Genomic DNA, 14,215 nt, shown 5'->3' with positions numbered 1-14,215 from the left:
ACCGAGGTCCAGCTCTGAGGGCCTTCTGGCGGTTCCCTCACTGCGAGAAGTGAGGTTACAGGGAACCAGGCAGAGGGCCTTTTCAGTATTGGCGCCCGCCCTGTGCAACGCCCTCCCACCAGATGTCAAGAAAATAAGCAACAATCTGACTTTTAGAAGACATCTGAAGGCAGCCCTGTTTAGGGAATTTTTAAATGTTTGATTATTTTTTTTAAAGATATATATTGTTGGGAAACGCCCAGAATGGCTGGGGAAACCCAGCCAGATGGGCAGGGTATAAATAATAAATTATTATTATTGTTATCCCTTCTGAAATCCACAATATGTGGGAGGCTGTTGGCTCCCTTCTTGCTCCCTTTGTTTTTGGACTGCCTCAGCCTCTCCTATACTGAGCGTACCTATATTTTATTGGATGCCAGGACTGGACACCCACCTTCCGTTGTGAGCAGAGCTGAGGTGCAAAGGGTTTCTCTCTGTGAGCAAGTGTGGCGGCAACTGTAGGGATAATTAGAGGGTTGGGGTGGAGATCTAGAGGTTTCCTGGAAAAGGTGAATGAGGAAATAAAGAGAGGTGGTCACTCAGAGGCATTCCAGGAGGCAATTCTAGTTATAAGAGGCACCAAGGGAAAATTTGAGGAAGCAAGAGGCTTTGGGGCAGCTGAGGGTCATATGTGTGGAGGAAACACTAAGATGGAAAATGGACCTTGTTCAGACTTGCTGAAAACAAGCTAACACTGACACCATCTCCTATGGGGGGATGGCCTTCTGGATCAGGCGAAGGGCCATCTAATCCAGCATCTTGTTCTCACAAGCAGGACCTCGGCACAAGAGCCCTCTCCCCACCTGTGATTCCCATCAACTGGCATTCAGGGCCTTACTGCCTCTGATGGAGGATGCAGAACATAGTCATTGTAACTGGTAGCCATGGATAGCCTTATCCTCTAGTCTTTCAGTACAGCTTCTCAAAAGCAGGACCTGGTTCATTTCAGGCTTTCCCATGTGAGCCGATGCCAATGAAGCGACAGTCCCCTGAATCTTACCAAGAATTACATTGGTGTGACACTTAGCATCCTATGAGGCTGCTGCCAACATTCCAGCGGCAATTCCTTGGTTTTCAGTTTTAATATTTTACCGTGCCGTGTTTCAGTTTCACCCTTTGCAGAAATGCCTCTTCTGTGTTTTGCTGAACTGAAATGCCATTCCCTTTCTGTGCTTTCCAGGAATGCTCAAAAACAGGCAGTCGTGGTGAAAGACGAGTCCCTGCAAACAATTTTAGCAGGTAATGAAATTATTTCCAGTTAGGGGTGCTTTGTAGTACTATGCATTAAACCAGGCATGGGCAAACTCGGCCCTCCAGATGTTTTGGGACTGCAATTCCCATCATCCCTGACCACTGGTCCTGTTAGCTAGGGATGATTATTTTCTTTAGACATGATGGATTCTGCCCAAACAAGTTCTACTTAGACTTATAACCCTGCTATGACTTTGCTCCAAGGAAGTCTCATTATCTGATTTGATTTTTATAGGAAGCGAAACAACTGTGTCTCAGATCTTGTTGACACAGCACGGCATCCCCTTAATGAATATGTCTGATGGAAAAGCCTATTGCTTTAACCCTTCGCTGTCTTCTTGGTAAGCACCTAAAGGGGGCGGGGGGACGGGTTTGTCGAGTGCGTTCCTTTGTCCGAGGGGGGAAGCTCTAAACATGAAAGCCAACCTTTGCTTATTTGTTTATTTAGAGCATTTGTTCCTTGCTCTTCAGCCAGTATAGGCTCACGGAATGTCTTGCATATAATCAATTAAAACAAGACAGTTCCTGTCTGCAGGCTTACAGTCTTAAAAGAGAGAGAGAGAGAGAAGAGAAGACACAAAAGCGGAAATGGGCAGGGAGGGAAATTGGGGGATCAAACTCAGGCACCTGTTCTTAAACAGCTGTTCTTACAATGATCTGCTGGCACGGTTTGGGGGCAAGAGGTGCCTGATGGAGCCGGGCTTTTATCAAAGTCCATGGAATGAACCCTGCTTCTGATCTCTTCCTCTGAGGCAGTCTGCTGGAGTGGCAGACTACCCAGGTGACAGGTGAGGTAGAAGAGGCCTGATGGGGACAGCCTCATTTGTGACCCTCCGCTTTACCCAAAACATGTTTGCAAGCCACAATTCCCTGCCTAAGCAAACAGCTTTGAGCACTTTGGGTTGAGACCCTAGGTAAAGGTAAAGGGACCCCTGACCATTAGGTCCGGTCGTGGCCGACTCTGGGGTTGCGGCGCTCATCTCGCTTTATTGGCCGAGGGAGCCGGCGTACACCTTCCGGGTCATGTGGCCAGCATGACTAAGCCACTTCTGGCGAACCAGAGCAGCGCACGGAAACGCCATTTACCTTCCCGCCGGAGCGGTACCTATTTATCTACTTGCACTTTGACGTGCTTTCGAACTGCTAGGTTGGCAGGAGCAGGGACCGAACAACAGGAGCTCACCCCGTCGCGGGCATTCGAACCGCCGACCTTCTGATCAGCAAGTCCTAGGCTCTGCGGTTTAACCCACAGCGCCACACGCGTCGGTTGAGACCCTACTTGTATATAAATATTAAAACTAAGTATATATCCCCCCTCTCATTTCAGTTTAATCCCCTCCCCACCCCCTCCTTTCCTTTTTAATCACCTCCAAATCTTTTTTTGTCTTTCCAGGAACCTTGTTTCTGACAAGCAGGAGACTCTGGCGCAATGTGCGGACTTCAGGAACAGTTTGCCATCGCAGGAGGCTATGCTGTGTTCAGGACCGTTAGCTATAATACAAGGGAGAACGTCTAAGTATGGACTTACTAAGCCTCGTCTTTTTGTTGTTGTTGATGCCTCCCCAGTAGTTTCCCTGGCGTTATCCCTGGCAAGTAGCCGAATTTTGCATAGCTGGGGGCTAGTTTATTCCTCAAGGTTCTCACTCCTTTCTCACTTGGTGCAAAACCTAATTATGAGAATCTAGAGCCACAAAAGCATAGAGCCACTGCCCTACTGGATTGGATTAAAGGTCTTTTTAGTCCCGCATTCTGTTCCCATCTGGAGGGCCAGGGACTAAAGACCAAGTGTGTGCAACTGAAGTAATTGAATAAAGGTAAAGGACCCCTGACCATTAGGTCCAGTCGTGACCGACTCTGGGGTTGCGGCGCTCATCTCGCTTTATTGGCCGAGGGAGCCAGCGTACAGCTTCTGGATCATGTGGCCAGCATGACTAAGCCGCTTCTGGCGAACCAGAGCAGCGCATGGAAATGCCGTTTACCTTCCCGCAGGAGCGGTACCTATTTATCTACTTGCACTGGCGTGCTTTCGAACTGCTAGGTGGGCAGGAGCTGGGACTGAACAACGGGATCTCACCCCGTTGCAGGGATTCGAACCACCAACCTTCTGATCAGCAAGCCCTAGGCTCTGTCGTTTAACCCACAGCACCACCCGCGAGCCTTAAGTAATTGAATAGTCACCCCCTGTTTACCCTGGTGCCCTTTCTTTTTCCTTCCTCTGTTGTCTCCCTCCTGTCTCCCTTTACGCTGCGAGCCGTTTTGGGTAAGGGCTCGGCCCCTTGCTCTTTGTGAAGCACCATCTACGGGGATGATCCAGTATTAATGGCAGTAATTCAGAAGCATCTGCTATTGTTGGCTTGCCATTACAAGCACAAATAGCTTCTGGCTCGTGCAATCATTCGTCCCCCTCCATTCCTGATTTGTGAGCAGAAGCTTCTGATCTCTTGGCGAAGCTGTGTGGAGGTGGAGCAGGGAAGAGAGAGTGTGAGCTCAAGGTTGCTGTTGAGTACAACATAGATATGGACACTTACAGTTGAAGCAATTGCTTCTTCGCTTCTGAAAACATTCCTGTCACTGCTCTTCATTGCAGCTCCGGGAGGCAAGCGGCAAGATTGTTCTCCATGCCTCATTTGGTGCAGCAGGAAACGACTCTGGCGTATCTGGAGAGTCAGGTAGCTGCAGCGCTGACTTTACAGTCAAGTCACGAATACCGCCACTGGCTCCTTATCTATGCACGGTATCTAGTTAATGAAGGTGAGGCTCAGAGTGTGTATGCATGTGCTTCTTTGAGCAAATTTAACAAAAGGAAGGAAGGAAGGAAGGAAGGAAGGAAGGAAGGAAGGAAGGAAGGAAAGAGAGAGAGAGAGAGAGAAAACATTAGCACACTTTAATGAACATTAATATATCCCTCTCGCTTTAGATATATATAAGTTGATAGATATTTATTTATTAGATTTTATATACCACTGTTCATCAGAAGATACCAGGACGGTTCACAAGATAAAAATACAAGATAAAAAAGCACAAATCAGTGGTTAAAACAGAAACAATAAAGCAATATCTCGCCCCCCCCTGCTCCGACAAACACATTTAAAAAGCTGTAGAATATGAATTGTCCAAAAGCCTGGTTGAAGAGGAACGTTTTCACCTGGCGCCTAAAAATATATATGCCATCCAGATTTCCTGGCAGGTATCCAAACAAAATTGCCATCTGTAAGAAGTGCATTAAAAATAGCAAGGGCAGTCAGCTCCTTAGACCACCACAGAATAAATGGTGGGTATTTGCCTTTCCGGGCTTGTAAAAGTCACTTGGAGGCCACAAGAGCTTGCAAAATCCACTTTTGCTGTCCTGCCATTAGGGTTGGGTTGTTTACACTGCAGTAGTGAGCACAGCAGCACTGAGAGATACCTTTCCCTCCCCCCCACGAAGTTTCTCTCAATGCTGCTTATGCATCTCTTGTTTGAGAGTTGCTGTCCCCAATTCACCTTTGTTGCCTTAGCCTCCTGGTCAGCACCATGGTCAGCAACTGGTCCTGCTCCTTATGCGGTGAGTTGCTGCAAACTGACCCTCAAGGAACTCCTGCCCCTACAGACCCTCCCAGATGTTGCGATGAGCAGAGCGGGCTCTCCACTGCCCTAAGAATAGAGGTGGCCAGGAGAGCCGCTAACTTGCCAGATTCCCTCTCTAAGAGGTGCATCAGGAACCATCATTACAGTGGTACCTCTGGATACGAACTTAATTCGTTCCGGGTTTCCGTTCTTACCCCGAAACATTCGTATCCAGAGGTGCACTGTTCTGCGCAGGCACGGGCAGCGGTAGCCCACTTCCGCACAGGCGCCGGCAGCGGAAACCTTTCCTTTACAGTCATACCTCGGGTTACAGATGCTTCAGGTTGCGTTTTTTCGGGTTGCAGACCGCCGAAACCCGGAAGTACCAGAACGGGTTACTTCTGGGTTTCGGCGGTTGCACATGCGCAGAAGCACTAAATTGCACTTTGTGCATGCGCAGAAGCACCGAATCGCAACCCATGTGTGCACAGGTGCGCTGTTGCGGACGATCCGGGTTGCAAACATGCATCCCACACGGATCACGTTCGCAACCCGAGCATCTACTGTACTTCCGGGTTTGCTGCGTGTGTAGCCCCAAGCATTCACAAAGGGGCAGTTCATATCCAGAGATACCACTGTACGTAGTTTCTGTCATATGTTGAAGATGAACCTCTTTACCCTTGTCTTTGACACCGAACATGCATATTTTAAGGACCCACCTTATTCCCATGACTCTCAATTTGTCTTAAACTGTTTTACATACTGTGTTTTTAAATTGCTGCCCCCTACCCTGGGACCTTATGGTGCAGAGCAGGCAATAAATCAAATCTAATAATAGTAAATATGCTTGGATTCAACTGAAGCAATTCAGCTGCCTCTGAGTTTTTTCCTGACATTAACTTGGCTAGCTCAGTCACAAAGTCAGTCCTTTGAAGAATGGAATAATATGCAGTGTCACTATCCATTTCTGGTTCTTCAGTGTGATGCAGACAACAGACAGAACCTTCACTGTCATGAACATGGATGGTCAACTTTAAAAAAACAAAACCTAGTTCATAACAAATTCATAGCTCTGTCTTCTTGTTTCTGTCCTATTTCTGACTCAAGCAATTTATGGTACTCCTGGGATCTTGTAAGGGCTGCCCTCACTACGTTCTGCTATATGATTTATGCAAAGGATTTATTGTGATGCCTCTGACCATGATTTCACCTTCTGTCTTTTATCAGGGTTTGAATATCGATTGCGGGAATTATGCAAGGATTTATTGGGTCCAGTCCACAGCTCAGCTGGAAGTCAGTGGGAAGCAACTGTTGTGGTAAGGTGACTTCCTTTCAGAATAGATTACACAAATTCCTTGCCTCTCTCTCTTCCTTTGCGAAGCGGTAAAGTTACCAAGGAGAAGGTCCAAAACATACAGTCCTGGCATTCTGACAATCCAGCCACTCATCAAACAAGCAATCATTTATCATACAGTCACAGACCCATCAAAAACAGAGCAGAGAAAGAATAAAATCACACTTGTTTAAAATACAATACAATGCACAAGGTGAAACATATACATATGGGTTACAAACTACGAAATAAGAGCATCATATTCCGATATCAGCCAAGAAAAGTTCCAGGTACCATTCTGGTGTCCTTCCTGGGTGTTCCTGATAAGAGATGGCAAAGTAGTCTATTACATTCTACTCCATGAACATCACTTTCAAAGAAAACAGGACCCAGCTTTTCAACTACTTCACCTGCAATGGGACACATACAGCCCTTATCTGGGACACCTTGATGATGCCCTTCCAATATTGCTGAAGGGAGACAGTTATATCTGCCTTTAAAATAGATGGCAATACTTGGGGATAGTCAAATTACCTAGCAGTAGAAAAAAAAACCCATTATCTCCATTCAGGCCACAAGCGACAAAATTGAACTCAGTAGTTTTACCCAGGCTTTCCTTTGCTCACAAACTGCCATGTTAAGGACCGCAACATCGTGTCCTGGGAGGCTGAAATTTTCTGCTACACTCTTGTGAATACTGTCCTTCCTGATGTCAGATCTGTGCCCTTTCTCTTGCCACTGAGAATTGTATTGGTTGAGAGCTAAAAATTAATGTTGCTTTTGTAAATATACATATATATATATAAAAACAAAACAAGGAAAAGCATAAGTATTAATAGTCAGTACTGTCATCCCTTTAGTTGAGGGATGCTTTTAATGTGTTTTAATTTGTTGGAAGCTGTCTAAAGTGGATAGGGCAACCCAGTCAGATGGGGGGCACATAAATAATAATTTGTGATTCCAGTCAAACCTCGGTTGTCGAACATAATCCGTTCCGGAAGCCCATTCGGCTTCCGAAATGTTCGACAACCAAGGCGCAGCTTCCAGTTGGTTGCAGGAGCTTCCTGCACCCAAGCAGAAGCCGCGTCAGACGTTCAGCTTCCAAAAAACATTTGAAAACCGGAGCATTTAGCTGTGGGTTTTTGGCATTTGGGAGCCAAAACATTCCAAAACGCAGGCGTTTGGGAGCCGAGGTTTGACTGTATATTATTATTTTCTAGGGTTTTTTCCCTGTGAAGAAAGAGAAGGAAACCCAGCTACCCAGGGCACGGTTCACTTGTCTTTGAGGGCTATTTTCAACCAGTTAATTCACAGCTTTCCAATCTGTGTGTCACGACATGTTAGTGTGTCAGTGGCAGTGTGTAGGTGTGTCATGCAAACATTTCCCACGCTCCTCCTGGGGCTGGAAAGGGGTTAGTTTAATGTCCTGTTTGCTAGTAAAAACTGAATTACTGTGTTGCGAAACGATGCATGTCTAAAAAGTGTGTCGCCAATGTGAAGAGTTAGGAAAGCTCTGAGTTAATTTGATGGCGAGGCTGGAAGCGGAAGCCACCTGCCTCTCCAGTGCAGGACCCAATTTGTTTTATGTCGGGAGGCAACAAGAAGCATGTTGCTGGCTGCTCCCAGGGTCCTGTTTCCCCACCCACCTACCTGTGTGATTATCCTTGTGCATGTATGTGAGCCAGTGCCTGCTTGGGAACATTATGCATCCATTTATACTCTGTGAGTGATATGAAGCACTTTCCAGCACAACTGTGACCCTCTAGTTTTTCATGCAAGACGTCCTCCATGCAGCCACATACTTTGGGACAGTTGACGCAGAAAGAGAAAGCCCCCAATTTGCACAAACACATCATAGCTATAGGGACGCGGGTGGCGCTGTGGTCTAAACCACAGAGCCTCTTGGGCTGGCCGATCGGAAGGCCGGCGGTTCGAATCCCCGCGACAAGGTGAGCTCCCGTTGCTCAGTCCCAGCTCCTGCTAACCTAGCAGTTCGAAAGCATGCCAGTGCAAGTAGATAAACTGGTACCGCTCCGGCGGGAAGGTAAACGGCGTTTCCGTGTGCTGCTCTGGTTTCGCCAGAAGCTGCTCAGTCATGCTGGCCACATGACCTGGAAAAACTGTCTGTGGACAAACGCCGGCTCCCTCGGTCTGTAAAATGAGATGAGCGCCACAACCACAGAGTCGTTCATGACTGGACCTAACTGTTAGGGGTCCTTTACCTTTTATCATAGCTGTACAGGTGATTCCCCAGTTACAGGGGGGAGAGCACCCTCCAAACACCCTTGAAATGCCCTCTCTGCCACTGTCTCTCCAATCCAGGTTTAAAAAACCCATACACTGTACCAAAAATGTCCACAACTGGAATTGAAGCTCTGGGGCCTGCAGAAGGCTGGAGGGCACACACAGTTGTTGTTGTTGTTGTTGTTGTTGTTGTTGCTGCTGCTGCGCTACCACACACATTAGATGTTAGGTGGGGAGGCTGATCAGCCTAAACAAAGCCCCACTGAGCGTCTGGTCTCTTCTCTGTGCTTACTGATGTCCTCTTCGGGCTTCAGGGAACATCTCCTCGCAAGCCACAAGGACTCCAGCTCTCCTCTTCCATTTCCTGGTATGAATTAAATTACCGTATTTTTTGCTCTATAAGACTCACTTTTTTCCTCCTAAAAAGTAAGGGGAAATGTGTGTGTGTGTGTTATGGAGCGAATGCAGGCTGCGCAGCTATCCCAGAAGCCAGAACAGCAAGAGGGATCGCTGCTTTCGCTGCGCAGCGATCCCTCTTGCTGTTCTGGCTTCTGGGATTCAGAATATTTTTTTCCTGTTTTCCTCCTCGAAAAACTAGGTGCGTCTTATGGTCTGGTGCGTCTTATAGAGCGAAAAATACGGTGATTGTTTCCCAGTGTGCATACATGGTTGTGCATAAGTCAGCCACAAGTGGGGAGTCTCCTGTAATCCCACAATCAAACTCTGGTATTCGCCATGTGATGGACATTAATGGATTTATTTTCCTTTCCCGTGCAGGGCTTACGCAAGCGAGAGCTCCTCAAGGAACTGCTTCCCGTCATCGGTCAGAACCTTCGTTTGCAACGGCTTTTCACCGAATACCAAGAGCAGCTAGATATCTTGAGGGACAAGTAGCGCCTCTGCAGATGTTTCTCTGGCCTAAGGAAAAAAGAAACAAATTGCAGAAAAGCATTAATAACAGGTGGAAATGGAAGGGGCCATAGTCAGAACGGAATACTCCTGGGAGAGATGCGAAGAAGAACCAGGCCCCGGGGTGTTTTAATGAGCAAAATACTGATGATTTTTTGAAAGGAGGTGACAAGAGGAATGTGTGGGGGAAATGGGGATGAACAGAGCATGCTTTTGCACCCTCCCCTCCCCATGTGGAATTTGAGCATCGCTACCGTGGCCTGTGGCCGCCATGGAAAAGTTCTGGAGAATGTCCTTCAGGGGTCCTTTTGATTCTAGATCTCATAGGGACAAATATCAAAGAGACTACCTGGGGAACCAGTTGGGTTTTGGATATCCCGTGAAAAGCACATTACAAGAAGATAAACTGAACATCTTATTAACCCTCATTCTAGGGTTCTTTGCTAAGGATTTATTGAGGCTCTGTCCTATATTTGGGTTATATAAGAAGAAGCCCCATAAAAGAAAAAGAAAAATTCATAAAATACTTAAGGAATTATGCAGCCAACAGACTCTCTTAACTGTGAATAACAATAAAAATTAAAAAAAAAATATTACAGGCTGTTCTATCACATGGACTATTTTTGTACTAGAATTTGCTAACTTGTAATATGAAATTTTATTTGGCCGATAACCAGAATTCCCCGCCCCCTTTACCCCAAATCACCCTGGTTGTATTGAAACGTAACCCATTAATTATGACAGCTATATTGCTGAATAACTGTACCAAAATTAATGTCATCTGGTTTTTAATTTTTAACTATTTGTAAAAGGCATTTGTTGGGGGAGGTGGGATGGGGAGGTAGCTGAAAAGGGAGGGGCTGGGCTTTTGGGGGAGGGGTTTTGTAAGTACAAATAATAAATGAACATTGCATTGATCTAAGAACAAAGTGGAAGTTCTTGTGCTGCTTGTAGTAGCATTAAACTGTACGGGCCACAGCCTGTTTAAAACAAAAACTGAATGCAGCCTTTGTTTTCAGTCGGTAGTCATTTGTACAGTCATACCTGGGGTTACAGACGCTTCAGGTAGCGGGGTTTCAGGTTGCGCACTGCGCCGAACCCGGAAATACTGGAATGGGTTACTTCCGGGTTTCGGCGCTCACGCATGTGCAGAATCACTAAGTCATGCTTGCGCATGTGCAGAAGCGCTGAATCGCGACCTGCGTGTGCGCAGATGCAGTGCTGCAGGTTGCAAACACTGTGGGTTGCGAACATGCCTCCCACACAGATCACGTTCACAACCAGTGTCCACTGTATCTATTTCATCTGTGGGTCATCACTGAAGTATCTTTATAAACCAAGCCTGAAAGGGAGGGAGGAAGCCATATCGCACAAACACACAAGTATTGGGATTACATGAATAAGTTGGTCATAAATAATTTTAGAAGAGGCATTCATGGTAGGCAATCGCTGTATTTGTTTAGCTGTAAGCTGTAATAAAACAGAGAGCAGCAATAATAATAATAATAAATTGAAAGGTTGATCCAAAAATACACTCTTAATTTCCCAGTCATCAGTGTAGGTAAACACAAGCAAAGTAACTGCATTTTTTTTTTGCTGTTTGATAATGAAAACAAACTCTCTAGGTGTGACTAGGTTCTTGCAACTAAACTCCTAACAAATATTTTTGACAGGGATCTTTATATAAAGAACAATATCCTTTGTGGCGGTTTTACACATTGCACAAAAATACAGTTCCAAGGGTTTTCTTTTTTATAATGGCCATCCAAAAAAGCAGAGAACATGACATTATATCTTTGTTCTATAAAAGTGATTCTGTGAGTAGCTACAGTTATTAGATCCAAATAGTTAGCTTGCCGATGATCTAGCTGAATGCATGGAATGAATAAAGAGCATATCAGCTGGTCTTGCCCATACACAAGAAGGATTGGTTGTGGATTAGACATAGACTGGCTCTCAGTCAGCTGGCTCTCAAGACCTGTGGCAAGTGTACAGAGCGACTATTTACTTTTGGAAGTTAAGGGGCAAACCATAAACTACAGAAACCAAACACCAGGGTGGGCAGGGCTAACATTCAGTTACGCATATTTAACCACCGAAGTTTGGCACTCATGGTATTTTGTTAGGTGGTCTCCGCTACAAGTGGCACAGCATATTCTGGGCTGCTTCATGAAGAAAGGCAGGATAAAAATTGAATTGAGCCTAGGGCCCCATTCCTTCATAGGAAGAGCTGTCTCATAGCATGTCAGACTATTGGCCCATCTAGCTCAATACTGTCTACCAGTGTTCTGCAAAAGTGGGTCCCTAGCTGTTGTTGAACTACAACTCCCACCATCCCTAGTTAGCAGGACCAGCGGTCAGGGATAATGGGACTTGTAGTCCAACAACTGATGGGGAGCCACGTTTGAGAAACACTGGTACAGTGACGCTCCATGGTTTCAGACATGAGTGTTTCCCATATTATCTGGAGACGGAACCCAATACCTCTATGCAAAGCAAGATGATCTACCAATTGATACATTGGCCATCAAATAACCCATGTCACGTATAAACTCAAACCCAGTTAAATAAAGCAGTTATAAAACTCAGAATGGCTCTCCATTTTTACACCTGTGTTTTAACAAAAATAATAATACTGTATTTATGTTGCCTTTGATATTGCAGCTTGTTTTATGTTTATATTGATTTTTTTTTTTATTGATTGATTTTTAAAAAAAAAACCATTGTAAGCTATCCAGGTATCCCTCATGGGTAACCTAACATGTGGGTGGAGTTAGAGGCAAAAAGTGGACACAATGAATACCCCCTCCCTGCTCATTCCAACATGTTTTGCTCTTATTGGCACGAGGGTGCCATATTTGACAGAGTCTTGCAGCCACAGAAAGTTTAGGCTCAATGTGATTCTGTGCCTTCTCATACAGGACACCCTTCTGGGTGTGTGGGTGCATCTTTGTAGTAGTCCATAATGTATTGGGGGGTGTACATCCCCAGCTCCTTTTTCATTCAGTAAATATTTTGACTATTATTGGCATAGGTTCGCGAGACTTGTGATGAAGGAAAGCATTAGGCTGGATGTAGTTCAGCATCTTGAGAGTCTTGAGACTCTTGAGAGTCCCATGGACTGCAAGAAGATCAAACCTATCCATTCTTAAGGAAATCAGCCCTGACTGCTCACTGGAAGGACAGATCCTGAAGCTGAGGCTCCAATACTTTGGCCACCTCATGAGAAGAGAAGACTCCCTGGAAAAGACCCTGATGTTGGAAAAGATGGAGGGCACAAGGAGAGGGGGACGACAGAGGATGAGATGGTTGGACAGTGTTCCTGAAGCTACAAACATGAGTTTGACCAAACTGCGGGAGGCAGTGGAAAACAGGAGTGCCTGGCGTGCTCTGGTCCATGTGGTCACGAAGAGTTGGACACGACTAAATGACTAAACAACAACAACAAAAAGTTCAGCATCATCTGCCTTAGAGAGTGATCTAATATTTCTACAAGTATTTAGTAAACAAAGCTGAAGTGTTGAAACTGCCACACTTGCCAGATATTCATTTCCACCACCACCCATTAATTGATACTAATGAACTTACAAATTGGGCGGGGGGGGGGATTCACCCATCAATGAATTACTGCCCTTAGATACTAACCCTCTGTAGCTACTAGAGCATGGTCATTCCTGATTGGGCTATTGGCAGTGGCGGGTTGAGTTTATTTCTTTAATACTTCTGCAAATCTTTTTCTTTTAATGTAATATTTTAAATATGTTTTATTAAGGTGATTTCAGTTAAAATAAAGTGATACAGAAAAAAAGAAGGAAAAGTGTGAGAGAGGAAAACCAACAACAAAGACATGTATAAAAGCGAAAATATGCAAAAAAAAGCAATATATGATATTCCCATACATTATTGTATAAATTGGTATAGTGTTATTGTCCTAGTGCTTAAATAAATGCTAATAGCCTACTACATTTTGTATAAACTTATACTTCTGCAAATCTTGTGGTTCCTCCAAGCCTGTTGGCCTCTATGTCTCTCTTGATCATGGCTATATAAGGATACTCAAGAGAACAGATTTTGGGAGCCCTTGCAATATATTAATTCCCAACTGTGGCCAGTGGACCACCAGGGGCTTCATTCAAGTGGAGTGCCGCATGTCCGCATTAAATACACAGTTTGGTTTTTAATTGCTTCATTTATTTATTGCAATCTGAACTCTGTGGAGTGCAAAAAGCAAATACAATAAAAGTGACCCAAAAGAGAAAATATGTAGGTAAACCACTCACTTTCGTACAGGGCTATTATTGCCGAGTATTCATTGTGCAGAACGCTGATAGCTACTCAGTCTCCCAGGAGCTGAAAGAGACACCTATGCTTATTTTATATGCCCAGGAAATGTGATTCCCAAGCTTTATTTATTTATTTCTTTATTTATCCAGGGCCGGATTTAGGATTGATGAGGCAGTAAGCTACTGAAGGTAATGGGGCCCTTTATACGTCCAGCTGTCCTTTGGCAACAACAAATTGTCTTTGTTTTTTGTGTTGAATATATGGTAATTTATGGACCTAATAGTTATTTAAAGCCATTTACACCTAACAAAATATGTATTTTATCAAAATAATTGTTGAACTGAAATACAGTTAAGAAGAAGTATATTAATAGTGAAATACAATTAAGAAATATATTAATAGTGAAATAATTATTAAGTTTTTTCCCCTTTAAATTTTTGGGGCCCCCCCCCAAGAGAGTGGGGCCCTAAACTATAGGTTGTTTAGCTTATACGTAAATCCGGCACTTTATCTATTTTTTAAAGTTGAGAGAAGAGGGAGCGCGGAGAAGCGCGGAACTCTTAAAGTGCCGGCTCGGTGCTTCCGGTTAGGGGGACCCTTATGAGCGGC

General features: G+C 44.9%; 1 protein-coding gene across 1 annotated transcript in view; it reads left to right on the top strand.

Moving 5' to 3' along the window:
* Positions 1-9,837, top strand: part of HIRA (histone cell cycle regulator) — a 61,857-nt gene extending 52,020 nt beyond the window's left edge. The window contains exons 20-25 of the mRNA XM_083589867.1: positions 1,220-1,278; positions 1,526-1,631; positions 2,684-2,806; positions 3,878-4,041; positions 6,064-6,152; positions 9,191-9,837. Of these exons, the coding sequence (XP_083445993.1) occupies positions 1,220-1,278; positions 1,526-1,631; positions 2,684-2,806; positions 3,878-4,041; positions 6,064-6,152; positions 9,191-9,307 (658 nt within the window). The 3' untranslated portion in view covers positions 9,308-9,837. The remainder of the gene's footprint in view (positions 1-1,219; positions 1,279-1,525; positions 1,632-2,683; positions 2,807-3,877; positions 4,042-6,063; positions 6,153-9,190) is intronic.
* Positions 9,838-14,215: the final 4,378 nt, after the last annotated feature.

This window comes from Podarcis filfolensis, assembly GCF_964270895.1.
Source record: "Podarcis filfolensis genome assembly, chromosome: 16".
Taxonomy (NCBI): Eukaryota; Metazoa; Chordata; class Lepidosauria; order Squamata; family Lacertidae; genus Podarcis; species Podarcis filfolensis.
This window is presented reverse-complemented; position numbering and strand designations above follow the sequence as displayed.